At 42.2% G+C, this 25470-nt stretch overlaps 1 protein-coding gene across 8 annotated transcripts in view; it reads left to right on the forward strand.

Moving 5' to 3' along the window:
- The first annotated feature begins 1076 nt into the window (after nucleotides 1-1076).
- Nucleotides 1077-25470, forward strand: part of CEP112 (centrosomal protein 112) — a 418056-nt gene continuing 393662 nt past the window's right edge. For 5 of the 8 annotated variants that reach the window (XM_024761159.1, XM_024761160.1, XM_024761163.1 and 2 more), the window contains exons 1-4: nucleotides 1108-1188; nucleotides 7183-7296; nucleotides 10385-10575; nucleotides 12240-12415. In XM_024761159.1, the coding sequence (XP_024616927.1) occupies nucleotides 7191-7296; nucleotides 10385-10575; nucleotides 12240-12415 (473 nt within the window). In that variant the 5' untranslated portion in view covers nucleotides 1108-1188; nucleotides 7183-7190. Of the gene's footprint in view, nucleotides 1189-4463; nucleotides 4673-7182; nucleotides 7297-10384; nucleotides 10576-12239; nucleotides 12416-25470 lie in introns of those variants that run through there. The other 3 variants (XM_024761157.1, XM_024761158.1, XM_024761164.1) reach the window with 3 other exon arrangements.

Raw genomic sequence — 25470 nt, forward strand, 5'->3', positions numbered from 1 at the left:
AATCTTCTATTTTCTTTATGGAAAATTGAAAAGATGCTTCAAGCTGTGTTTATGTTAGATTTGGCATCACACTGATACTGCAGAAGGAATCCTGTGTGAAGTTACATGAAAAACAGTGGTAAACTGAATTTCATTTAAGTGAGTGTTTTTACAATTTAAATTTTGTTTCTGTTCGGTATTTTAAAAAATATATATAGTTCAGAGCCTTTCCAGAAATGTAATAGAAGAGCAGAGAAAACCACAACATAGCAATGGAGACCGCCCCGAGGTGGATGAGACTTCCTGGGAGCAGCAAAAATACATTTTCCTCTAGATCTTGTTATTCTATCCAGAATTGGTAAACACAAAGCCTTTTCATATTATTTCAGCATCTTCGGAATTTGGGGTAAGTTTTTTCAGATCCTGGATAGTTATGAATGCAAAAAAAAAAAAAAGCAGTGTTCATTTTCTCCTTTAATTCAACGGTATTCACCCTGGGTTGTGAGATACCAGGCAGTAAGTTCTCAGTTCTTCAGATTCTTTCAATGTCGTTTGTCCACCCTCTGTGAATATCCTACTGCAACCCCATGTTCTTTGCTCTTTACCCGTTCTTTCTCTACAGCCCCTAAAGTGTTCACAAGCTACTGTCCGAGCCGGACGCCTGAAGCAGCAGTGTCTAGTGCGTGGTCTGCTCATCCCGGGAGTCTCTGCTTGGGATTGGTGTAGGGGCCGCCAGGCTGGAAAGCGAGCCGGAAGCTGCGCTGAGGGCCGGGACGTCGCCATGACAACGCCGCCCAGCGCAGGGGGGCGGGGAAACGCGAGCGCGGACGTGCCTGCTCCCGACCTGCTAGGCAGGGGCAGCAGAAGCCCGTAGCGTCGCCAGCGCAACGGCGCCGCGCGGCCTGGGGGGCGGGGAAACGCCAGTGCGGAAGTCTCCGTCCCCGGCCTGCTGGGCGGGGCAGCCGAGGACCGGAGCGTCGCCATAGCAACGGCGCCGCGCGCGGCCGCCGGAGGCTTGGGGAAGGGGGCGGGGCTTGCCAGCTGGGCACCTCCTCCCGTCCCACCGCCCAGCCGGCTCCTCCCACCCCCCGGGCCTGCTGCGAGGCTGCGACCTCTGTGCCCGCACGGATTTGAAACCTTTTTGTGGCGGCGGCGGCGGCGGCGGCGACGGCGGGGGCCGTTCGGAAAGCTTGCACGTACGGGCGCCAGGTTCTCGTTTTTCCGATTTCCCCTCCGGGGTCCCCACACGCGGGTTCTCGGGTGGAATTTTGCGCGGGGAGCGGTCGCCCCGTGGGCGGGCCCGGGCCTCTCTCCAGGCCTGTGGGGCGCGCGCCGCGGGGGCTTCTGGGCGCGGGCGGCCGCTGCTTCGCGGGCGGACTGGAGTCCGGGCCGCGCAGGGCGGGGAGGTTCTGAGAAAGTTGGGGCGGGTCAGCATGTCCGGGTCCGGGCACCTGACGGGGTCGCGCCCGGGTCCCAGGCCGGCGGGAGCACTTCCCCCCGGAGCCGGACGGCGTCCTGGGCCCTCGGGGTGAGGGGCGGCCCCCGGGAGGCCCGGCCCGCCGCCGGCCCGCTGGCCACGACCCAGTGTCCCGGGTCCGAGTGTCCGAGGGACGAGGGACGTCCATGCGAGCGGCCTGTGTGTTGAGGGTCGTGCGTCCTTCCTGTTTACAGGTGCGTGGACACGGGGTAGAAAAGGCCGGTGCGGGGGCACGAGCCGCCCCGCAGGGCTCAGGCTGCGGCCCAGCCGCCCCCCAGCCGTCACTGGCCCCCCCAGGCCTCGGCGTGCTCCCCCGTCTCCAGGGTGATGCCGGGGCGCGGTCAGTGCCCGGTAACTGTCCAAACACCCAAAAGGGCGAGCCGGGTGAAACAGGCACCTGTAAACCGGCTTCATGTACCGGAGGACGGTTTTCAAGTTTTGTGTAATGATCCGCCATCTATTTAAAGTATGGTTTGATTGAACAAAATTGACTTCATGCAACTTTGAGGAGTGTGTTTATTCGGGGCCTGACGTATGTGAGGTGTGTTCCTTGTTGAGCGGTGTGGCTGCTTTTCCCCAGGACCTTTAATGTTTGTGGCCCGCTTATGCTCTGCTGACCCCTATGACAGCTAAGCACCTTGAGAAGGTCTTAGCCCGTTTTGTAGCTGTCCACATAGACACAGGTTTAAAAAAAGACAGTGCCGGTGAGTTAAATAAAAGACATGAGCCAACTATACTATAGCTATAAGCAAGACTCACCCAGTCTACTTCCTTTTTTGCGTTTGCACTAATTTATGTGACTGGCAGGCACACTCTAAGTATTTTAAACCTAAGTCAAAGATACAGCTTTCCTTATTTTTAAATTCTAATAATTTAAATCTGCAATTCTAATAAATCATAATAAAACTTTTTGATTAGCTGGGACTAAGTAGATATAACCTACTTATAAGATGTAATTTCTGTAGCAAGAATTCCTTGAAAGTTTGGAACGATAACTTAATTTTTTTTTCATTTTGTTGGCGAATAAATAAGGGATAGGAAAAGCTGAGTTTTAGCTTTTACCAAGTATCACACTGATTCTTTATAGTGCTTTTAAAAAAAAGTGTACTCCAGTATCGCATGTTATTATAGCAATTATGATCGTCTTTCTACTTTTCTCCAACATCTTTACTAGTTGGAGATATTGCTGATTCATATTTAAATGACCAAGAGGTCAGATATGATGGATCTGAGAGCTAACGGTTTCAGAATTTTAGTTTGAGCTTTATGTTTAATTTCATGACTTTGGGTCTTTTTTACTGAGTTTTCGTTTCTCTAAACACTAACATCTCCTGCCTGTGTCAAAGATTTGTTGCGAGTTAGTGATTATTAGGAATCTTTTTGTCTAGCTACGGGTGCTCTCAGGCATATGTTAGAGTACATGGGCAGGATGAACTGTTTAAGCCTGTACATACACTTCCAGGTCAAAGCTGTGCTTAAAATTCTGGGTTTATGAGTTTCCATTTGTTTGTTCATCCACTTGAATAGTTGCTTTTCAGCTTTATGATCTAACATCCAGCAGTGGTATCATAGCCTTCTGTTACCAGGTACATAACTGATGGAGTTATGTATGAATGCAGCTAGTTATTGTAGGAATGCAAAACAAAACCACGCAACCAAGTAATGCCAAGCCAGCTAACCAATCAGTAAATGCGCTTAAATAAAATTTATCTTAACCAAGTCTTGAATTTGAAATATGTTTCTTCTACTGTAATGCAGAAGGTACAACGACCGGTTTTGGTAAATAGAATTAAGGGCAATAGTATTTCTATTCTAGGGGACCTATTTGGTACTCAGAACAGAATTAAAAAACAAAACAAAACAAAACACAGGCATACCTTGTTTTATTGCGGTTTGCTTTATTACGCTTTTGCGTTTTTTACAAATTGAAGGTTTGTGGCAGCCCTGCCTTGAGCAAGTTTACCAGTGCCATTTTCCAACAGTGTTTGCTCATTTTGTGTCTCTGGGTCACATTTTGGTAATTCTCACAATATTTCAAACCCTCCACCCCCGAAAAGGTTACAAATTGCTGAAGGCTCAGATGATGGATAGCTTTTTTTTTAGTAATAAAGTAATTTTTAATTAAGGTAAGTATGTACATTTTTTTACCATAATGCTGTTGAACACTTAATAGACTATAGTATAGCATAAACATACCTTTTATGTGCACTGGGAAAGCACAGTGTTCGTGTGACTTGCTTTACTGCGATGTTTGCTTCATTGCTGTGGTCTGGAACTGAACCTGCAATATTTCTGAGGTTTGCCTGTATTAGGCATGTAAAAGTAAGACATTAATCCCTTTAGTTAGCTTTTATTCACCAGTCGACTGATTCTTCAGCTTCTATTATGTGCCGTGTAATGTGCTAGGTACCTACTAAGGTGTGTCAGTCACGGTCCTTGCCTTTCAGGAGCAACTCACAGATGGTGGCAGACCTGTAAATAGTACACAGATGTGTAAAAAAGAGGTAACAGCGTGATGAATGCCGTGGCACAGATGTGAGCAGTACACACTAAGATGGAGAGATGAGTCTGGGATGTGTGGGGCAAGCTCTACTCTGAAGTGACGTTTGAGTTGCATTTCTTGATGACTCCATGCAGCGGGACAGCCTGTGTGATCCTGTAAGGGCTTGGAGTGTTTGCAGAATGGCAGGGAGTTCACTGGTGGGGCACGGTCATCTGTGCACATGTGTGTGTGCGTGTGCGTTTGTGTGTAGGGAGCTCAGAAGGCAAAGGCCCTGGCAGGCCGGCCTAACTTTGGGTTTGGATCCTGTCCCGTGGCAGTGGGCGGTGGAGACAGGAAGTGATGTGCGGAGCTTTGTACTTGGGACATCTCTGGTGCCAGTGAGGACTGAAGCAGGGAGAGTTAGGGTGAGTCGGCGGTGGGGAGGGCTTGCTCTGAGAGAGCGGCAGTGAGAATAGGCACACAGGCAGGTTCTGAGACCTTTTCGAGCGTTTGTTGCTGTGTTGGCTCACGGGGCTTAGCGAATGGGGACGGCGGAGGGGAAGGAGTCAGTGTGAAACAGCGAGGAGGCTCCTGACAGTGATGGAGGTCTCGGCGGCAGGGAGGACGGTCAGCGCTTCCGACGCGGGGGCGGGGGCGAGCACGTGAGGATGTGTTCCCGAGGAGGCGAGTTGGGCGGTGGAAGGAAGAGCATGCCGTTTTCTTCCCAGGAAGAGGTGAGCTTCCCACGTGGAGAGTCAGCGGAGCTGCAACGGCTTAGGGGCTTGGAGGGGGCTGGGAAAAGTTTCAGGGCTGCCTTGTGGACGGCGAAATGGGAGAAAACGGAGGATTGCGGTGGGACCTCAGGGCGGTGCCCGTTTTCTCCAGCAGACCCTCAGCTGAGGAGCGAAGGACGGTGTCGAGCGGTCGCTGTCGTGCGGAGCAGGGAGGAAAAGAGGCCGATCGGCCAGAGGGCATTTTGGTGGGCGGCAGCGATGCGGGGGGAGCGCTGGGTCCGGCCCGCTGGCGGGGGCCTCATGAGAGGGGCGTTGCGGGCGGGCTTGCGAGAGCCGTGGCTGGGAGCGGTAGCGTGGACGTCAGAGACTGCTTCCCTTCCCGGCACGGCTGCCTGCCGGCGCGGGGGGAAGATCCCCGGCAGGGCTCGTCGGGCCCCGAGGGAGCCGCCGGCCCACCGCCGCGAGCTGCGAGGGACGGCCGGGTCCAGGGCCGTCCGCGCAGGGGCTGCTGGTGTTGAGGTGGGCGTCCTGGTGAACGTTAGGGGCCCGCTGAGCAGAGGGAGGGCGTCTGTGGAGCAGGGCCGCCGCCGAGGCACACCAGAGCTTTCCCCAAACGTGTGGTTTGTAAACCGGCCAAATGACAAATTGGGGACCATGCATAGCGTAGAGATGGTGCGCATCCTTACCAAGGCATTTCGAACCTAAGAGGAACATGTGGACTCTTGGGTTTATTTTTAACGCAAGAAATTTTGTCAGAAGCTCTGTGTCTGAGTTTGGGGGTCCACCCCCTTCATTTTCAGTGATTTTCTTCCTGATTAGGAAGAAGTACGAGGACTAGTATTTTACGTCTTTTGATGGAAGTTAAACAGTTTACATTTACGTACGGTTAAAATCGCTTTCTTGGTGTGCAGTGTGATGAATTTTTACACACTCAGAATGGGTTTTTATGACCTCGGGCGCAGAAGGCGCGGGACAGTCGCAGCGCCCCGTGTGCTCTCCTTGCGCCCCAGTGCTAACCCGGTGCGCCACTGAGCAGTTCTGTGTGCCTGTAGCTTTTGCCTTTTCGGGGATGCCGTACGAGTGGGTGTCGTCGTAGAGCACGCGGCCCTCCGGGAACGGTGCCTTGCGCGTCGCGTCCTCGCGCATGGACGCTCACCCGTGTGGCGGGGCCTGTGGGCGCTTCCTTCGTCTCTCTGCCCGAGCGCTGTTTCGTTGTGTGGCGAGGCCACGGCGGTTTATCCATTTCCCGGGGGAGGGACACGTGGGTGTTTCCAGGGTTTGGTGGCTACAGAAGAAGAAAGCTGCTAGAAACATTACATCCGGGTTTCTGTGCGAATAGAGATTTTGCTTCTCCTGAATAAATGCCCAAGAGGGGGATTTCTGGCTCCTCCGCTAAGGGTATGTTTAACGGGGTGGGCGATGGCTAACCTGCCTTCCGGAGTGGCTGCACCGCTCTGTGCTCCTCCCAGCAGTGCGTGGGAAGGCCTCTCGCGCTGTGCCCTCAGCAGCTTTGGTGGTGTTTGCCTTTTTAATTTTAGCTGTCCTAATAGGCAGGTAGTGATATCTCATTGTGGTTTTAATTTGCATTTCTCTAATGATTAATGATGTTAAGCATCTTTTTCACGCACTTACTTCTCAACTGTACATCTTCTTTGGTAAAGGAACTAATTTTTTTTGCTGATTACTTTTATTGGGTTGTTTGTTTTCTTATGGTTTAGTTTTAAAAGTTCTTTATGTATTCTTGATATAGGTCCTTTCTGAGGTAAATGATTTGCAGTATTTTCTCCCAAGCTGTAGCTTATCTTTTCAACTCCTGGAAAGAGTTCTTTGCAGAACAGAAATTTTTCGTTTTGATACAGTCCAATATATCAGTTTTTTCTTTTACAGGTAGTGCTTTTATCTAAGAAATCCTTGACTAACACCAAGTCATGAAGATTTTCGTCTGTTTTCTTCTAAGAGTTTTATAGTTTTACATGTTACACTTAGGACTGTTACTTATTTTGAGTTAATTTTTGTATACAGCGTGAGGTTATTTGTTTAAATTTATTTATGCATATGGATCCCCAATTGTTACAGCATCGTTTGTTGTAAAAACTATCATTCCTCCATGAATTGTACCTTTGTCGAGTGTCAGTTGTCCACATTTGTGTTGGTCAATTTCTGGACTCTCTAGTTTGTTCCATTGGTCTATGTGTCTTATCCTTTCACCAATACCATATTGTCTTGACTACTGTAGTTTTATAGTGCATCTTAAATCAGGTAATGTGAGTGTTCCAAACTTGTTCTTCTTTTTCAGGATTGTTTCTGCTATTCTAATTCCTTTAACTTTCCACGTAAATTTTAGAATCAGCTTGTGTATATCTACAAAGAATACTGCTGGGATTTTGATTGGAATTGCATTAAATCTATAGATCAATTTGGGGGTATTTAATACTACCTTGGATCTCTTTCATGAGTTTTGTAGTTTTCAGCATACAGATCTTAATATTTGAATTTTAAATCTTCTACAGGCTGAATTATGGAAATGGGAAGCGAAGAAGAAAAATGGGAGAAGCTGGATGCGGAATTTGATCACTTTGTGGTAGATATGAAGCCCTTTGTTCTAAAATTACCCCATAGGTCAGGTAAGATTATGTTTGAAAATTACGTTCTGAAAATTAATTTTTTTCTTTGTATTATTTAGTCAAACCCATGAACTTTCAAAATGAAAAGTGGATTCATTTAATAACAGTTTTCATCTTAAGCTGGTAAAGGATTGTTTACCTTGAGCTGTTGGAGGGTGAACAGAAATTTAGTCGTGGACTACTGAACTGTGGGAAGGTATTATTACTGTGAGGCCACTTCTCACAGGTCATGCGCTTAGATTGCATGGGTCTTTAAAGTTAGCCGTAACTGTTTTTTCCTGCGTCTTTTTCCTCCTACCATGAAGATGGTTCTTCTTTCAGGAGCCTACTGTCCACCCGTCTCTGACCCTTTTGTTTATCAAAGCAGAAAAGAATCTGTTAGTCTTACATGCTCATTGGTTGACTGACTAAAATCGAGTGTGAATGCGTTTTTGTTGGCATCTTGTCTGCACTTCCTAACCTTTTCTCCTCTGTGAGTCTTTGTCTCGAGTAAAAAAGGTTTATCAGAGAGCAGTTGAAGAGAGTTTGAGGGGCAGGGAAGACCCTCTGAGTCATAGTAGGTGTAAGGCTGGCCGTAAAGGTAAATCTGATTTGGGAGCTTTTGCGAGGAGGGTTCGGAGTGGGACCAGGAGACTGGCTTTTACTCCAGTGTTGTCCAAGTTCCCTGTTTCTGTGAGGTGTCTGAGTCAACTTCATATGCAACGTGAGGAGCCGACTCAGTGTTAGATCTTTATTCCAGGGAGCTGCACTGGGAAAAGCGAGCACAGTGTATGAGTTACGCATTCTGTGGCCACCCATCGTACCAGGCAGGGCCTGCAGCCTGTCCGGGTCCAGGGTGGCTTGGCATGGTCTTCCCTTCACGCCTCTTCCTCTGCCTTCTCGTGCCTTGTTGGATGGTAATCTCTTCTTCCTTCCTCTGCTTTTCTTAAAATGAATATTTCCTGTCCCGTGGCTCATTCACGATTAGTTGCATTAGTATTTAATGATATTTCTATACTGTGTCCTCTTCTGATACTCACTGCCTTTTTTTCCTTCTTGTCTTAGATCTGCTGATTAGCATAAGTGTATATTAAAATCTCTCATTATAAATGTACTTCAGACTATCCTCATATTTCATCTTCTTTTTTTTAAAGATGCAGTATCACTTTTTAAAAATTAATTTATTTATTTTTGGCTGCATTGGGTCTTTGTTGCTGCATGTGGGCTTTCTCTAGTTGGGGCGAGTGGGAGCTACTCTTCCTTGTGGCGCATGGGCTTCTTGGGGTGACTTCTCATTGTGGTGGCTTCTCTTGTTGTGGAGCACGGGTGCTAGGTGTGCGGGCTTTAGTAGTTGTGACTCGTGGGCTCTAGAGCGCAGGCTCAGTAGTTGTGGTGCACGGGCTTAGTTGCTCCACGGCATGTGGGATCTTCCCGGACCAGGGCTCGAACCCATGACCCCTGCATTGGCAGGCAGATTCTTAACCACTACGCCACCAGGGAAGTCCCTCATCTTCTTTTAAAAAGGGATTTGGGGTACATAGAATTGGATTAATTGTAATCTTTGGTTCATGACTCATTGTCAGTATGTATTGGTACATCCCTGACCCTCTTTTATGTAATTAATTCATAATGAATGCTCAGAAACTCACATCCCAGTCAAGAACCTGAACGTTCATAATAACTTAAATTTCATTATAGTTAACTTCTACTTTTGATAATGGTTTTCGCCATTATTTTAAATAGAGGAATTAATGTTTTTCATTAGCCAGATTGTTGTACTAAGTTCTATTCGTCTACTATTATATGGATCTCAGTTTGCTGCAGGGCACATAAACATATAGTTTGAAAAACTGTTTGCTTAAGTTTATCTGCTTTAGTTTGTATTTTCTTTTTGCACAAAGTACACCTGATATTTCAAGAAGTTTGTTTTGTGATTATATAATTTTCAAAGCTAAAAGTACAAAAGTTATTTAGAGACTACCTTTCATACGTGTAGTGATAAATCCAGTATGAGCAAAGTGGTAAATCTGCCCCAGGGATTTTTGTAGGTAAAACAATAAATGAATATGACCTTTAGAAACTAAGACATTGAAGCAGATTTATGATTTGTGTTAGATATATAATCCTCAAATTGAGTTAGACTGATAAAAGATTAATGTCAAAATGGTTTTCCTGAGACCTAAAAACAATTCTGTGTCGTGGTAAGATAAGATAGTCAGTAGGTCATTATATGTGGATTAAACTGTACTACATTTTTAAGGTAGCTTTTAAAGGGATAATTATTTTTCAAAATTACATGTAAATATGTAACCCTCAATTGTTTTTAGGGAGGTTAAAAGAAATTCCTAAATAAATCATCCACAGATCTCTGAAGATTACCAGTTTAATAAATAAAACATTTGAGATTCAATTATAGATTAGGTTAAAAATGCTAAATAAGATTGCATTCTCTCTCTCTTGGTTTGTGTAATGAGAATTACAGAAAGATTTTTCAACACAACTGAAATTATTTTAGAGATGGTTTTACAACAACCTTTTTATTTTTTTTTAAACATCTTTATTGGGGTATAATTGCTTTACAATGGTGTGTTAGTTTCTGCTTTATAACAAAGTGAATCAGTTATACATATACATATGTTCCCATATCTCTTCCCTCTTGTGTCTCCCTCCCTCCCACCCTCCCTACCCCACCCCTCCAGGCGGTCACAAAGCACCGAGCTGATCTCCCTGTGCTATGCGAACAGCAACATTTTTGTCTCAGATTTATTTGGTAGCAATCCTGAGATCTTATTACTAGTTTAAAGTTAAACTCTAGACCAGGGTGGGTTGGCAAACTGTAGCCCTTGGGCCACATCCAGGCTGCTGCCTTTTTTATAAAGTTTTATTAGAAAACAGCCATAACCATTTGGTGATGTGTGGTGGGAATGGTGTGTGGCTGCTTTCATGCTACAGCGGCAGAGTTGGGTAGATATCATATGGCCGCAAAACCTAAAATATTCGCTGTCAGCCAAGCCCTGCTGCAGACTAGAGCAGATGTTTTATGGGTCTTTAAATGTAATGTTTTATTTTTTGAAAACTCAAGTCTCTAACAGCTCCTCTGTATTTCTAGAGCGGCAGAGGTGTGCACTTTGGATTAGAAAACTGTGTGAGCCTTCAGGAACAGGAGCAGGGGTCACAGGCAGGAGGAATCGGAATCTGTACGCAAAGCTTTTACTACACATGCTCAGGCGGGGGGCTCTCGAGGGCCCTTTCACCCACCGCCCTGAGCCAGGGACGCTGAAAACTTTACCTTCATACATGGTAGGTGTCTTTGACCAAAAGATGCATTCGTTTGTTTCTCTAAAAGTGTCAATTTATCATCCCATTTGGGAATGGTCATATTATTAAGCTACAAGTCCTAGAAAATATGTTAGCCAACACTATTTTTTTGCTCCCTGATTCAGTTTTTTTCCACCTTGAATGGAAATCAGATATTGAGCTCTAATGGAACCATACTTAATTGATTTAGTCATCCTGCAGTATTCTACAATATTTCTAAAAACATTAAAATGAATTTTTAAATATTGAGCCTTAATTTCCCACTAATTTTCACTGGATTATGTAATAATTTATGGATGTCAGTAAATTCTAGTTTATTAAGCTCTTCTGTATGTATTATTTAATGTAACGAGAGGTTGGATTGAATTACCTTTTTTTTAAGTTTTTTAAAAAAATTTATTTTTTATTTATTTATTTTTGGCTGCATTGGGTCTTCCTTGCTGCGCGTGGGCTTTCTCTAGTTGCAGCGAGCGGGGGCTACTCTTCGTTACGGTGCGTGGGCTTCTCATTGTGGTGGCTTCTTTTGTTGCAGAGCACGGGCTCTAGGTGCACGGGCTTCAGTAGCTGTGGCACGCGGGCTCAGTAGTTGTGGCTTGCGGGCTCTAGAGCGCAGACTCAGTAGTTGTGGTGCATGGGCTTAGTTTCTCTGCTGCATGTGGGATCTTCCCAGACCATCGTGTCCCTTGCATTGGCAGGCGGATTCTTGTTTTGTTTTTTTTTTATTATTTTTTGGCTGTGCTGGGTCTTTGTTGCTGCACGTGGGCTTTCTCTAGTTGCGGCGAGCGGGGGCTTCTCTTCGTTGCGGTGCGCAGGCTTCTCATTGCGGTGGCTTCTCTTCTTGCAGAGCACGGGCTCTAGGCGCCCGGGCTTCAGTAGTTGTGGCATGTGGGTTCAGTAGTTGTGGCTCGTGGGCTCTAGAAACCTGTGTCCGCTGTATTGGCAGGCGGATTCTTAACCACTGCGCCACCAGGGAAGTCCCGGCCCATCTATTCTTAATGACCGAAGGTAGAACATTTTCTGAAACACATTCAGATGTTGGAATATGAGTGTATTGTATCATGCTTTCCCTTTCACACTCATTTTATGGAATTGTAGGAAAGGGCTTTATTTTACTAATGTTAATAATGTAAAGGCCTAGAGACCTGTCTTGGATTTTTCATCTAGCTTGTGAGATACTGCAGGATGACTAGAAATTTTTATTTCTGGTTTTTATTGATTTTGGTTTCTCTGCCTACTGATTTGTGTGTGTGTGTGTGTGTGTGTGTGTGTGTGTGTGTATATGTGTGTGTGCAGAGTAGTTAATGATCACAGAAAGAAATAGGAGAGCACATGATTTAAAAAGAACTTTTCACTTATCTTTTCATACAGCTAATATTCCTTTTGTAATATAAATCATTATTATCAGATGTATCTGTCATGTAATTTTATCATTTATCAGATTTCTTATACAGCACAACATAACTAAAATGTAAATAGTTATCCATTTTATGTATTTTAATATTTCATTGAATGATACATTTTTATATTTTTTTATGTAATTGAATTTGAGTATTTGAAAGGTTGTCACTAAACTTGATGGAAATCTTAACTGATTATCTCATACAGTACATTTTGAAAGAATAATTTTTCTAATTTTTAAAAATCAGTCCATCTATTTTGATGAACCAAATCCAGCACAAGCCAAAGGATTGTCCAGCCCAGAAGGATTACCAGACTGGGTGATGGGCGAGCTGGGGAACGGTGAGCACAGATTCAGCGAGTCACGGACGCTTTCTTCTGGAGAAGATTGCTCTTTGGTACAGTCGCCGACCCATGTCCAGAGGTACGCCATAAACTTGGGGTTTCAAGTGTGTTTCATTATTTAGCCCATCTTTGGAACTGGTTAGTACATTCCACTTTTCCATGTGTTTTTTATGATAAGCAGTGGTTTACTTTATATTTTTGCTATGAAGTTGAGGGCTATGAAGGAATGTTGTATAGTTAAAATAACAGTTTTGCTTTTCCATTTGTTGTATATTCAAGATTATAGTATGTTTTTAGCTGCTTTTTGGATATATGTTAAATATTTCTATCTAGTCCACTGCTTGGAAAGTGGTGCCTGAAAATCTTTAAATGACACAGTTCTCTGTTTCCCTTTATGACAAGCATGAATTAAGAACATTTCACTGACTTCAACCAAGTATAACATCCTCCATATCCATCTTGAAGCTTATGCTTGAATTTCTGTCCTTTCCCCGTCATTGAACAGTATTCGTTTTGATTTAATAAAATAATGAATGCAAACATAAACCCTATTAAACTGTGCTTTCTTACTAGAGTACTAAGCTTAAATAGGATCTTTAGTACAAATAAAAGTGAACTTCTAAGTTTTTTAAGTACACAATAAAACAGTTGTTGTAGTATAACTTTTGGCCTTTAGGACGGATAGATTTAAATTGGAATTTTATCAGATTTTGAGTTTTACCTTTGGCACTGTTCCCTGAAATGCTAAAGTATTGGACAGTGTCAATTCATACATCACTCCTCACCATTCTCTTGGTAATTTTAATTTTTGGAATTTGAATAGGTTAACAATGTAATCTTTTCTGCTTTAATTTTTTTTGGTTTATTCCTTAAAAGATACAGAAATCTGATTAGTAATTTGAAGTGTCTTCGTAGTTGTTATAGTCTGGTTATGTTTTTCAGACCTCAGGTATTACGGTGGAAAAGAACAGGTGAACAGAAAGCAAGAGATCCAGTCCATATGAAATTTTTTTATTAGAAAGGGGAAACAAATTAATATGGAACAGGAAGAGGTGATATAATTAAGGACATGTTTCGGAAGAGTGAAAAGGAATGAATAGATGAGTCCATAGCAGGTGGTGTTAAATACTAATTTTTGCCTTCCTAGGAGATTCAGAAGCAGAAGAGGTGTGACTGGAATTTTTGTTAGCTGTGTAGCAGTAAGTTGGGGTGTAAGGAGATTGTGGTCTCGTTACAGAGACTGAGGCAGGGACAGTGTTCTTCCTGTCTGCACGGTATTTCCAGTGCCTGGCCCTGGGCGGGCACCTGTGACCAACGGTATGAGTCTTAGTTTTTGGTGAGTGCCTACATGAGTCAGTGAATGGGCTGTTAGGCAGTGCCACACATTGAATTTATTCTGGACACAGCCTCTTTGAGACGGGCATATTGTGGCAGAGAGAATGGCTCGGCTCACAAGGATTTGCAAAAAGTACTGTTAGAAAAAGTTGAGGGAAGGATAAATTTTAGAAGAAGTTAAGAGATGTGTGCTTATAGGCTACAGAGATGCCCTGTTTGTGTCCTAACCTTTTCATATTTTTAACAATGCAATTAGTAAAGGCAATGAAGGAACTGGAAAAGGCAAGTCTCTTTCTAGTCAAGTGTTAGAATTTCACTAAGGCCAAGGCCAAGTAGGGCTGCAAAAACAAAACTTCTCAGGGGTATCTTTACTTACATGCTTCTCTTAACTTAACTTGATCTATTTAAAAATTTTAATTTGCATGTACATTAATTTAACAGATATTTGTAATTTTACGTACATGAAGGCACTTAAAAATAAAACTAACATTTACTTCATCTAAAGGCAATACAATTGATTTAAGACCAGATACAAAATGTGTGAGATCAGATCAGTAGTGGTGGTGGAATCTATTGATGGTCTGTCTTCGTATTTTTTTCTGAAGTTGTTCCTTTGCTCTGAGCGGTCATACTGTGCTGCTGAAAAAGTTAGAATCTGCTCGTGTTGACCTAATACATCTCCGCCGTTCTGCAAGGAATTGTTTAAAAAGTTTAAGAGGCTTATAATATTTGACACATGTATGTTTTTGTAGTGAATAATTTATTGTTACTTAGAACTGAAGTTTAATGCTGCCTCATAAATGTTACAACCACTTCAACTTGTCCTTTGAACATCCTCTTTAATCTTAAAAGATTTTCCCCCTTAGTGTTTCTTTTTTGATCACTTTATAAAATCCTGCTTTACTTAGACCTTTTTGTATGTGAAGTATTTCTAATGGCATTTTAGATTATGCTGTTTGTGTCCTAGCCTTTTTATATTATTAAAGATGCAGAGTCCTTTTGAAGCCTCTTTGTTAGGACTCCCTATTCAATAGAGATGGCACCTTTCCTTTACCTTTATTCTTCCTGTAGGATATGGCATGTAGCCTCATTCTGGACACATTAGAAGTATTACGAGGTCATATTCTATCAGGCTTATTATCATGCTTTTTTCCACCAAATACACATTGCACACTAGTAAACTTAGCATTTCACTTCAGACAGTTTCAACACATAACTAGTCCTGTCCTGGTTTTATCCTTTGCTTTCCTTTTTCATAGTTCTTGGTGTAAGCTTATGTTATTACCCATGGTTTATTTTATAAAAACCACTTTCCAATTTGCCTTGCCATTTTATTAGAGATCTTTTATTGTATTTAATGTCAAATAGCTGCTTCCTTTCTTGACAATGAAATACTTGAATTATATTTGAATTTGGAGCATAGTTTTACAAAATGTTACTAATGAGACCATAGACATAGATCTCCTGCCTGTACAGTTTGGTTAATTTCATTTAGACAACCATACATGATACATCATGGTTGGTGTATGGAGATACATGATACACATGGTTGGTGTATGGAGATACATACATACATACATATATGGAGATACATCCATATAAATTACTTCCCGGTCATCTTTCAGGTGCTTACCATTGAGAGATGGTAAAGATCCTAATTGTCTTTGTGGTACACAGAGTTTCAGGTGGCCCTGAGATCCTGCTCTGGGTGTTGACAGCCTTGTACAGTCCTTCCTCCTTGAGTGTGGACAGGACCTGTGAGTGGCTTCTGACCAATAGAGTATGGCAGTGGTGATGGGCTGTCACGTCCATGAATACATTACGATACATAAGACTCTGCCCTGCTGGCAGACTGGCTCTAGAGGCTTGCTGTCTTTTCCTTGCTGGCTTGAAGAAGCAGGCTGCCGTGAATCCCATATCCAGAAGGAACGGAAGCTGCTGACAACCGTGACAGTGGGGAAGCAGATTCTTCCCCATTGAGTCTCCGGATGAGAACCCAGCTCTGGGCAAACCCTGATTGCAGCCTTGTGTGGCCTTAAGCAGAGGACTGAGCTCGGCTGTACCTGCACTTCTGACCCACAGAAACTATGAGAAAATGTATGTGTTGTTTAAAGCTGGTATGTCTGTGGTAATTGGTTATGCAGCAATAGATGACTGATACAGTTTTTAATCCTCATTTTAGAAAATTATGCAGTCTATATATGATGCACGCTCTTTGTAAAAACCTCAGTGTAGAACTACGAAGGGTAAAAAGAGTCCTTCCCTTCATGTTCTTGCTTCACTTCCCTCACGAGAGGTAGTTGGCATCAACAGTTTGGTGTGTATCATTCCATAGTACACACATACCCACACGTATGTAATTAAAAATTATAGGGCTTCCCTGGTGGCGCAGTGGTTGAGAGTCCGCCTGCCGATGCAGGGGACACGGGTTCGTGCCCTGGTCCGGGAAGATCCCACATGCCGCGGAGCGGCTGGGCCCGTGGGCCATGGCCGCTGAGCCTGCGCGTCCGGAGCCTGTGCTCCGCAACGGGAGAGGCCACAGCAGTGAGAGGCCCGCGTACCGCAAAAAAATAAATAAATAAAAATAAGTTGGCTTGTACTACATGTATTGTTCTTTTGTCACTTAACTGTGTCTTAATCCTGTGTCATGTAACCTGTGTAATCTTTTTCATCACAGATAATAATCCATAGCATAGATTTACTGTAACTTACCCGTCTCGTTGCTTTTGATTCGTTAGTGTTAGAAGAACGCCTTAGTTAACATCCTGGTACATATATCATCATGCACCTGTGTGTGTTTGGGCTATTAGTGATGCTGTAGCTGGGCGCAGTAAAACATTTAATGGGTGAGCTGTTGGTGGGATTATTAGTAGGTTCAACACCTTGTGCAATGGTAACAAAAATATATGGGCTAGTATGGGCTTCCCTGGTGGTGCAGTGGTTGAGAGTCCGCCTGCCGATGCAGGGGACACGGGTTCATGCCCCGGTCCGGGAGGATCCCACATGCCGTGGAGCGGCTGGGCCTGTGAGCCATGGCCACTGGGCCTGCGCGTCCGGAGCCTGTGCTCCGCAACGGGAGAGGCCACAACAGTGAGAGGCCCGCGTACCGCAAAAAAAAAAAATATGGGCTAGTATGGAATGATCTCTAAGATGTATAAAGTTCAAAAGAAGTACATCAAAGTGTAGTAAGCTTCCATTTGTGTGTGTGTGATACGTATGGGTACGCGTGCATGGAATATTTCTGGGTGCCACGTACGAAACTGTTTTACCTTTAGGGAGTGGGAGTAATCTGGTGTGAAAAGTTCAAAAATGTTTTGTACACGTGTGTATGTTATTTTTAATAATCACACATTTTTTGATAGATGGTGTCAAGTTGCCTTCCAAAACACTCTCTTATCAAAACGCCTGGGCGCAGGCTCTTTACAGTAGTGGTACACATTAATGAGTCTCGCCATATATAGCAGAGACACAGGTTTAAACATAAGAGTGCAGTTTTCCCAGGGGGCAATCTCAGTGTTTGTGGATTTCACTGGTATTTCTAGGTTGTTAAAATAGGAACCAAGTGAGGCAAGTTGTACGTTTATGGAGCACCTACTGTATGCTAAATACTCTTCTAGAAATCTTTTGTAAGTTATCTGATTTCATCCTGTCTGTAATTCTGTGAGGTTGACAAAATTGCCCTTTGTATTTATTGATGAGGTAACAGCTTCAGTAAAAGGTCAATAAACTTTCCCAGTGATGGATTCAGTATTGGAATCTAGGTCTTTGTGATTCCAGACCCCATATTCTTTCTGGTGTTCCATGTAGGCAAGAGTACTTTATGCAGCAAACATGGGAACTTCACTATAATCCATTTTTTCTCCACTTGTTAGCAATCTTGGGCGACTATACCTTTGTTCTTGGTTATTTCTAGGTTGAGCTGAAATGAGGCAGTTTGCCTTTGCTCAAATATCACTTCTGACACTTGGCAACCATGTATCCTCAGGCAACTTACTTACTTTCTCTAAACCCCAGTTTCGTCTCCTGTTAAGTTGGAGATGGGGGTAGTACTAACCTCAGAGTTGTGTGGGTGAAGTGCATACTGCATGTCGAGCTTCTGACCCGGGACCTGTGAAAGTGCTGGCTGTTGCTAACGCCATCATCAGTGGTGCGGGGATGGTTACTTTAACAGGCCACACAGGGGCTTGCTTGTTAGAGTGACTGCTCTTTTGCTTCTCTCATTATCTAATCTTCCCAAAGCTATTGTCTTAAGATCCATTGGTCATTAATTATTTTCAGTTCCTAAAAGTCATTCTGTGTTCCTGAGAGAAAGAAATTAATGCTATGCAGAAAAGTTCAGATTGTAAGTATGATTCCTGCACACTCTCAGAATAAAGAGAGGTAATAGTATTCTAGAAGAGGCTTTTGGGAGTTCCTTGGTGGTCCGGTGGTTAGGACGCAGTGCGTCCACTGCTGGGGCACCGGGTTCAATCCCTGGTCAGGAAACAGATCTTGAAAGCCACGCAGTGCGGCCAAAGAAATAAAAAATAAATAAAGTAAAAATAAAATAAAAGAGGTTTTGAATCAGTCTTTATTTAGATAACTCAGCAAGCCCCCTTTTCCAGGATAGAGGGAACACAGTGTGGCTGGCCCTGTTTTTAAACATTTTATCACAGCGTGTATTAGAAGCTGCCTAAGTGACATTAGACTTCAGTTCTTGTCGTCTCTCTGTGCTTTTTTCTGTGCATTATCCCAAAGACAGACACAAAGATAATAGATTTTATTTTGTCCTCCTGTTCTGTGAAAAATGTTTTGAAGCTTCTTTTTTTTTTTTTGTGGTATGCCGGCCTCTCACTGTTGTGGCCTCTCCCGTTGCGGAGCACAGGCTCCGGATGCACAGGTCCAGCGGCCATGGCTCACGGGCCCAGCCGCTCCGCGGCATGTGGGATCCCCCCGGACCAGGGCACGAACCCGTGTCCCCTGCATCGGCAGGCGGACTCCCAACCACTGTGCCACCAGGGAAGCCCTGAAGCTTCTTTTTAATGGCTTGTATTTATTTTTATAACTTTTCAGTCAAGTATGATATGGTCTGGTAGCTTATCACCAGAGTGTAGTTAGGTTCTGGGATAGGGGGCGATGAAAAAGAATGATGTAATACCCCTTATTATTTCTACTGGAAACTTTGGTTAAGAGTTGCGAGTTAGGAGGAAACAAAGAGGAGAGATGTGGAATCAATGCCGACCTTTAAACACTGCTTCACGGTGGAGGAGAGACAATGCTGCTTATTTTAGAGGACTTCACTGCTGAGAAAGAAGTCAGCAGTTGTTTACATTTCCTCAGATGCCACTTTATAAAGAGTCATCATCCAGATTGCTTAAGAATTGTAGGAGCATGCAAGCAGAATTATTGTTTATTATATATGACTTTTACCATATTAGATTTAGGTTAATTTTACATAAATTAAAGTTTTATCTTTTGATTTATGTTGTGTCCTTCAAATAACAAATATGTTCATACCGTTAAGAAAGGACTTGGAGAATAATTATCCTATTTTAAATGAGTATAGAGGACTATAATTTCTGCATCTTGCTTTAATGAGATCTTTCCATGGGTTATTTGATGCCAGATTTTAGTTTGGAATGAAGAATCTAATTATAGTCCTGCCCTTATGGAAAATATGATTTGCTTTACAATGAGCCTCTTTATGATGTGGTTTTCCAGGAATGCATTGTGGCAAAGAGCTGAGACTGTGTCCTTTAAAAATGTCTCCCAGTACAGCCAGCGTTTCATGTGCTGGTACAGTTTAAGAACATCGCCAGCAGATGGTGACCAAGTATAATGAAAAAATGTACTTATGGTTGAGTATGTTGATCTGTGTGAAAAAACATTTTTCACTTTAAAAATATTGATTTAATTTTTAGTCTGTATACTCAAACAACTGTAGTAGATAGAATCTTTTAAATTTGTTAAACTCCATTTCTATATGTAAATGGCACTGACCTATAAATAGCCCCTGCTTCTAAATTGTTGGATGAATTTATAGGGGAGCTTATCATTACCTTTCCTTCCTAGGGTTTCTTTATGTCCATTGGCATAGATAATTACGGTTAGGGTTACATGTAGTAAAACATCCTTAAATATTATTCACAAAAAGTACATTCATTTTATTTAAGAATTGCCCTGTTGATTAGGCAAAGATACATTCTGCACTAGTACATTACATGTCTTCATTCCATACGCATACTGCGTATATTCCGTAGCAGTGTGATACAGCGTCCCGCGGTGGTGGGCATGTTCCGCAGCTGTGCTGTCCAGTATCGCAGCCGCTATTCACATGTGACTGCTGAGCACTTGCAGTATGGGTACTGTGGCTGAGGAACTGAATTTTGGGTCTTAATTAGTTCAAGTAGCCATATGTGATTCGGGGCTGCCAAGTGGGGCTTGGAGTTCTAGACCTGGGTCTTCCTGCCAGGTGGAGAGCTGCTGTCTAGGTGGGCAGTGGGAGGTGGGTGTTGGTGCATCTAAACTGCCTCTGCCCCCTGGAGAGACCTGTGCTGTGTGCTTACTGCACTGCGTGGGTATCTCCCTTCTTTGGTGAGGATCGCCTGTGATCAGTATCTGGTAGCTTCCTGTTGGTCAGTCTAAGGTTTAAGAGGACCTCTCCCCAACAAGTCTTTTTGGAAGAAAGAAAAATTAATCATTTTTCTTAAATTAATGAAAGAAAAGTCAGTCTATTTCATCATTGTGTTTGGAGAGAACGTTTAGTGAGGAACAAATGTGATTAACTTGGTCTTTTTGCCAGAATGCACACTTGTTAGGTAGATGTTTAACCTTGAGCTCTAGGGGTAAGACTGCTTCATAAACAAGGGATGGAAACTTTCTTAGGATCCTCAATAGAACAGTATGCTTCACACCCTCATGGGACCACTTAGCTGCTCATTAATTTTCAACAGTGATGTGCTAATTAAATATCATTCTTAGGTATTTACCAAGGCAAGGCCAAGTGACAACAATTTGTAACTGAGATGGAATAGCTTTGAAAGTAATGGCCTTGCATTTCTTTTAGGCTTTTTTTTTCATTGAGTCAGATTTTTGACAAATTTAGTCACTTCTAACTTTTTAAAATTTTTTAACGAGTGGGGCTTTGTAATAAGTATCTCTTTGTTTCACAAGCAAGTTTCTTTTTGTGAGATCATAATATTGAACAGTTTAGTTCTGATTGTTCTTTTAAACAAAAAAGGATGACAGTAAGCTTATATGTGTTGTAAAACATAGAGGGAATTAAAATACTCTCTTGAGTGTTGATACTATTAAACCAGAGATATATTAATAAACATTGATTTAAATGAGTGACTTAAAGCTGGTTTTTAATTTTAAAATCAAACGTGTTATTTTAAAGTAGGAAATGGGGAAAAATACAAAGTCTTAAAAAGTTTATGAATCTCTGATCATTTTTTGGTTTGGTCAAGCTTCTCATTTATTTAAAATTTAGTTTTTCTTTTTATTCCTAATAAAGTTCTCTTTGAAATATTAAAATAAATATATTGTGGATCCGTGGAAGTTATTTTCATTTTCTTATTTTCAGTGTTATTTGATACTTTACTGCGGTATTAGTTGTTGCTAATTATTTTTGTGTTTCATTGATATTTAGCAATACCATAAGAAAACTATTCCTCAGATGGTATATAGCAGTATACTTGCTGCTCAGATGAATGCAAAGATGTGAAATCTAAAGTTCTCATTTTAGTTTCCTGATTTATAAGGCAGTAGTTGTATTACTCTTAAAAAGTTTTACCTCTGTGAAACATAGCATGTATGTAAAAAGTGTATGAAAATGACAGGTACAGTTTAAAGAGCAGTTAGAAAATAAACATCCCTATGCTGCTAACCCAGCCAAGAAATAGCACCTCACTACTCCAGGAGACCTTCGGCCGTGCCTCCTCCCCCTTGTCCTGAAAGGCCAGCGCTCTGTATTTTGTGTTGATCATTTCTTTGCTTAGATCAAGATAGAGAACATGACCAGCTCTCCAGAAACCTCTCTCTCTCGCTCCCTCCCAGTCATTTATCGTCCCCGCAAAAGGTGACCACTATTCTGCATTATATCAACATAGGTTAGTTTTTGGTTCATAAAGTATTTTCACTTTTTTCCAGCTTCTTTTGTTCAACATTATGTAGTGAGATTGATCCATGTTGTTGCATTTAGCAATGGACCTTTCTTTTATTACTGTGTGAATATATCACATTTTTATGTCCATTCTGCCATTGTTGGATGTTTGGGGTTGTCCCAGCTTTTAGCTATTAAAAATAATCCTGTGAACATTCTTTCACATGTCTTCTAGTGCACGTATGTATACTGTGTTGACTTGGAAGTGTAATTATGGTAGATACTGCCAAAGAGTTTTCCAAAATGGTTATAGCAATTTACATTTCCACCAGTAAGGCTTTCAAAGTCTGTGGCTCATCGTCTTTACCAGTACTTGGTTGGTCAGTTTCTTTTAGCTTTAGCAACTCTAGTCTGGTACATGTGAGTTTTAATTTGCATTTTCCCTCATGACTAATGATATTGAGCACACTTTTCTATGCTTGTTGACCATTTGGGTATCTTCTTTTGTGAAGTTCCTGTTTGTTCCCATTTTAATAAAAATGGTTTGTCAGTCTTTTCTCCATTGATTTGTTGCAACTCTTTATATATTCTGGAAACAAATTCTTTGATACATGTATGGCAAATGTCTTCTCCCACGTTCACTGGTATGTTCTGTTGAACAATATTTAATTATAATATTATTTTTAGTCAGTCATCTCTGATATTCTCTTTTGCATGTGTCCTGTTTAAGATTTCCTTATTTTACCTTTCTCATTTGGATATGTGCTATATCTGGAGTTGATTCTTATGTATGAAGTGATGTAGGGGTCATCCCCCCACCCCTCCTGTGGATAAATGATAGCCATCTGACCCAGTATCATTTAAAAAAGTTATTTTTCCCCACTACTATAGTTGACACCATTATTGTAAACCAGAAAATCTTACTTGTGTGGGTTTCTGGACCTTGTCTCCTCCGATGGTCTCTGTGTGCACTAACCCTAACTACACTGCCTCAGTTACTGTGGCTTTAAAATAAGTCTTGATTTTTGGTAGTGGAGTGCATGCACTCCAGGTTTCTTCTTCTTTAAGACTGCCTTGGCTCTTTTTGGTCCTTTGCATTCCCATGTAAATTCTAGAATTATCTTGCCGGTTTTAATAACACACATACACATGCCCCCGTTGAGATTTTGATTGAGAATGCATTGAGTCTGTAGATCAACTTGGGAAGAATTCATATCTTTATAATATGGAATTACTCCACGCCCCAGGCAAGCAATGCTCTGCTCTCTGTCACTATAGTTTTGCCTTTTCTAGAAGTTTCTTGTGAGTGGAATCATGAATTATGTAGTCTTATGCATCTGGTTATTGTTTTTGAAGTTCATGTGGCATGTATCAGTAATTCATTCCTTTTTATTCCTGAATGGTATTTCATTGATGAGTATATTACATTTGTTTATCCACTGACTCGTTAATAGATATTTAGATTGTTACCAGTTTTTAATTATTCTGAATAATGCTGCTATGGACATTCATATACATATTTTTGTTTGGACATGTGTTTTTCATTTCTTTTGTGTAGATATCTAGCAGTGGGTTGTGTGGTAAGTGTATTTTTAACTTTTTTAGGGAATCAAATCATTTTCCAAAAGAGTACCATTTGACATCCCCATTAGCAATATGAGTGTTCCAGTTTCTTCACATCCTCAACTCCTGGTATTTTCTGTGTTTTAGATTTTGGCCATTGTAATGAGCGTGTTAGTGGTATCTCGTGGTTTTAACTCACATTTTTCCTAATGACTAATGATGCTGAGCATCTTTTCACATGCTCACTGGCCATTTGTGTCTCTTCTTTGGAGAAATGTCTACTCCAGTAGTTAACTGCTCCCCACACGCCCAACATACAATAATTACTATAGACATTTCTAAAAAGGAGAATAATAGGAGGTACAAAGAAGTCCATAGCAATTCTGAAATCCAGTTGGGTAAATGTTGGAAGTTCCTTAATTAAGGCTCAAGATCTGGGTATAATACTCCATGTCTCTTGGCTCCTCCCGCTAGGTTTTTGATTGCATCTTCTGAGTTATCCTTTCTTTTTCATGAAAAATAGTAAGTGTTTGCGTTTCGGTAGTTTGTGTTTGCAGGTGAGTAGTTTTCTTAGTCTGCTTCCTTCCAGAAGAATTTTGGGGGTCCAGTGGTCCCTTTTCATTTTGTACTTTGTCCCTTTCAGTCCAAGGACAGTGATTTTGCTGATATAATTTTCTCAAAACCTTTGTAGACCTCCTGTGAATCCTACGTGTGTTCACTCCATTAGACAAAAGCCACATATACTAATCTCTTTTTAGGTTGGGTTACTTCTCAGAAGATTGAAGGACAGTGTCCTTAAGTTTTTCAGAAGCCCTGTTGTTTGAGATGCACACCCTTAATCTTTTTAAAGGTCTTTATGTATGAATGTACTCTGATGTACCACCTTTGATCTTTTTTTTAAAAAAATAAATTTATTTATTTTATTTTTGGCTGCATTGGGTCTTCGTTGCTGCGTGAGGGCTTTCTCTAGTTGCGGCGAGCCGGGGCTACTCTTCGTTGCAGTGCACGGGCTTCTCGTTGTGGTGGCTTCTCTTGTTGTGGAGCACGGGCTTTAGGCACACAGGCTTCAGTAGTTGTGGCTCGCGGGCTGTAGAGCGCAGGCTCAGTAGTTACGGTGCACGGGCTTGGTTGCTCCGTGGCATGTGGGATCTTCCTGGACCAGGGTTCGAACCCATGTCCCCTGCATTGGCAGGCTGATTCTTAACCACTGTGCCACCAGGGAAGCCCTGATCTTTTTGATCTTAACAAAAGGTTGTTGATTTGTACTGTTGGCTTAATCTCTAGGCAGTGCGCAAACTTAGCTTGGTGCCATTTCTCAATTGCTCATGTTTTGCCTCTGGAGAGATGGAGAATTTTTAAAACCATGAAGCCCCAGTTCCTTTTTCTTCAATTGTCCTTCACTTACTACTCTCCTCTTGCATCTTACTGTAAGCAGCAAGACATACTTTGCTTGGAAATCTACTTAGCTGTAGCACTCACCCAATTCATTAGGCACGTTTTCTATTTTTCATGTTATTGAAGATGATGGTGTGGCTTTCTACCACTGTATAAAAAGGATTTCTCACTTCCTTTTGAGCCCTTACTGGCAATGTCCTCAAATTCCAGATTTCTACTAACAGCCTGTTGAAGTCAATTTCGTGTTTCTCTGGCACACTACTGAAAATCCTTCTAGACTCTGACCACTACCTGGTTCAAGAGACACTTCTGAATTTTTAGGCAGCACCTCACTTCCATGTACCCAAATCATTATTAGTTATCTATTGCTGTGTAACAAATTATTCCAAATCTTAGATGCTTAAAGCAACAAACATTTATTTCATGAGCATAGCTGAGTTTTCTGGCTCAGGTTCTCTTATAAAGCTGAAATCAAAATATTGGCCGAGACTGTGGTCTCAGTTGAAGGTTTAACTGAGGGGATAATCCATTTCTGTTCTCACTTATGTGTTTAATAGGATTCAGTTATATGTGGGCTCTTGGTTTGGGGCCCTCAGTCTTCTATGGCTGTCATCCAGAGGCCTCATCCAGTTACTTGCTTCTGGACTTCTCTGTAGGACAGCCCACAATAAGGCAGCTGGCTTCCATCAGAGGAAGTAAGCAAGATGGAAGCCAGAGTCTTTTTTTTTTTTTTTTTTTTTTTTTTTTTCACGGGCCCT

This window comes from Neophocaena asiaeorientalis, unplaced genomic scaffold (genome assembly GCF_003031525.2).
Source record: "Neophocaena asiaeorientalis asiaeorientalis breed wild unplaced genomic scaffold, Neophocaena_asiaeorientalis_V1.1 scaffold30, whole genome shotgun sequence".
Classification (NCBI taxonomy): Eukaryota; Metazoa; Chordata; class Mammalia; order Artiodactyla; family Phocoenidae; genus Neophocaena; species Neophocaena asiaeorientalis.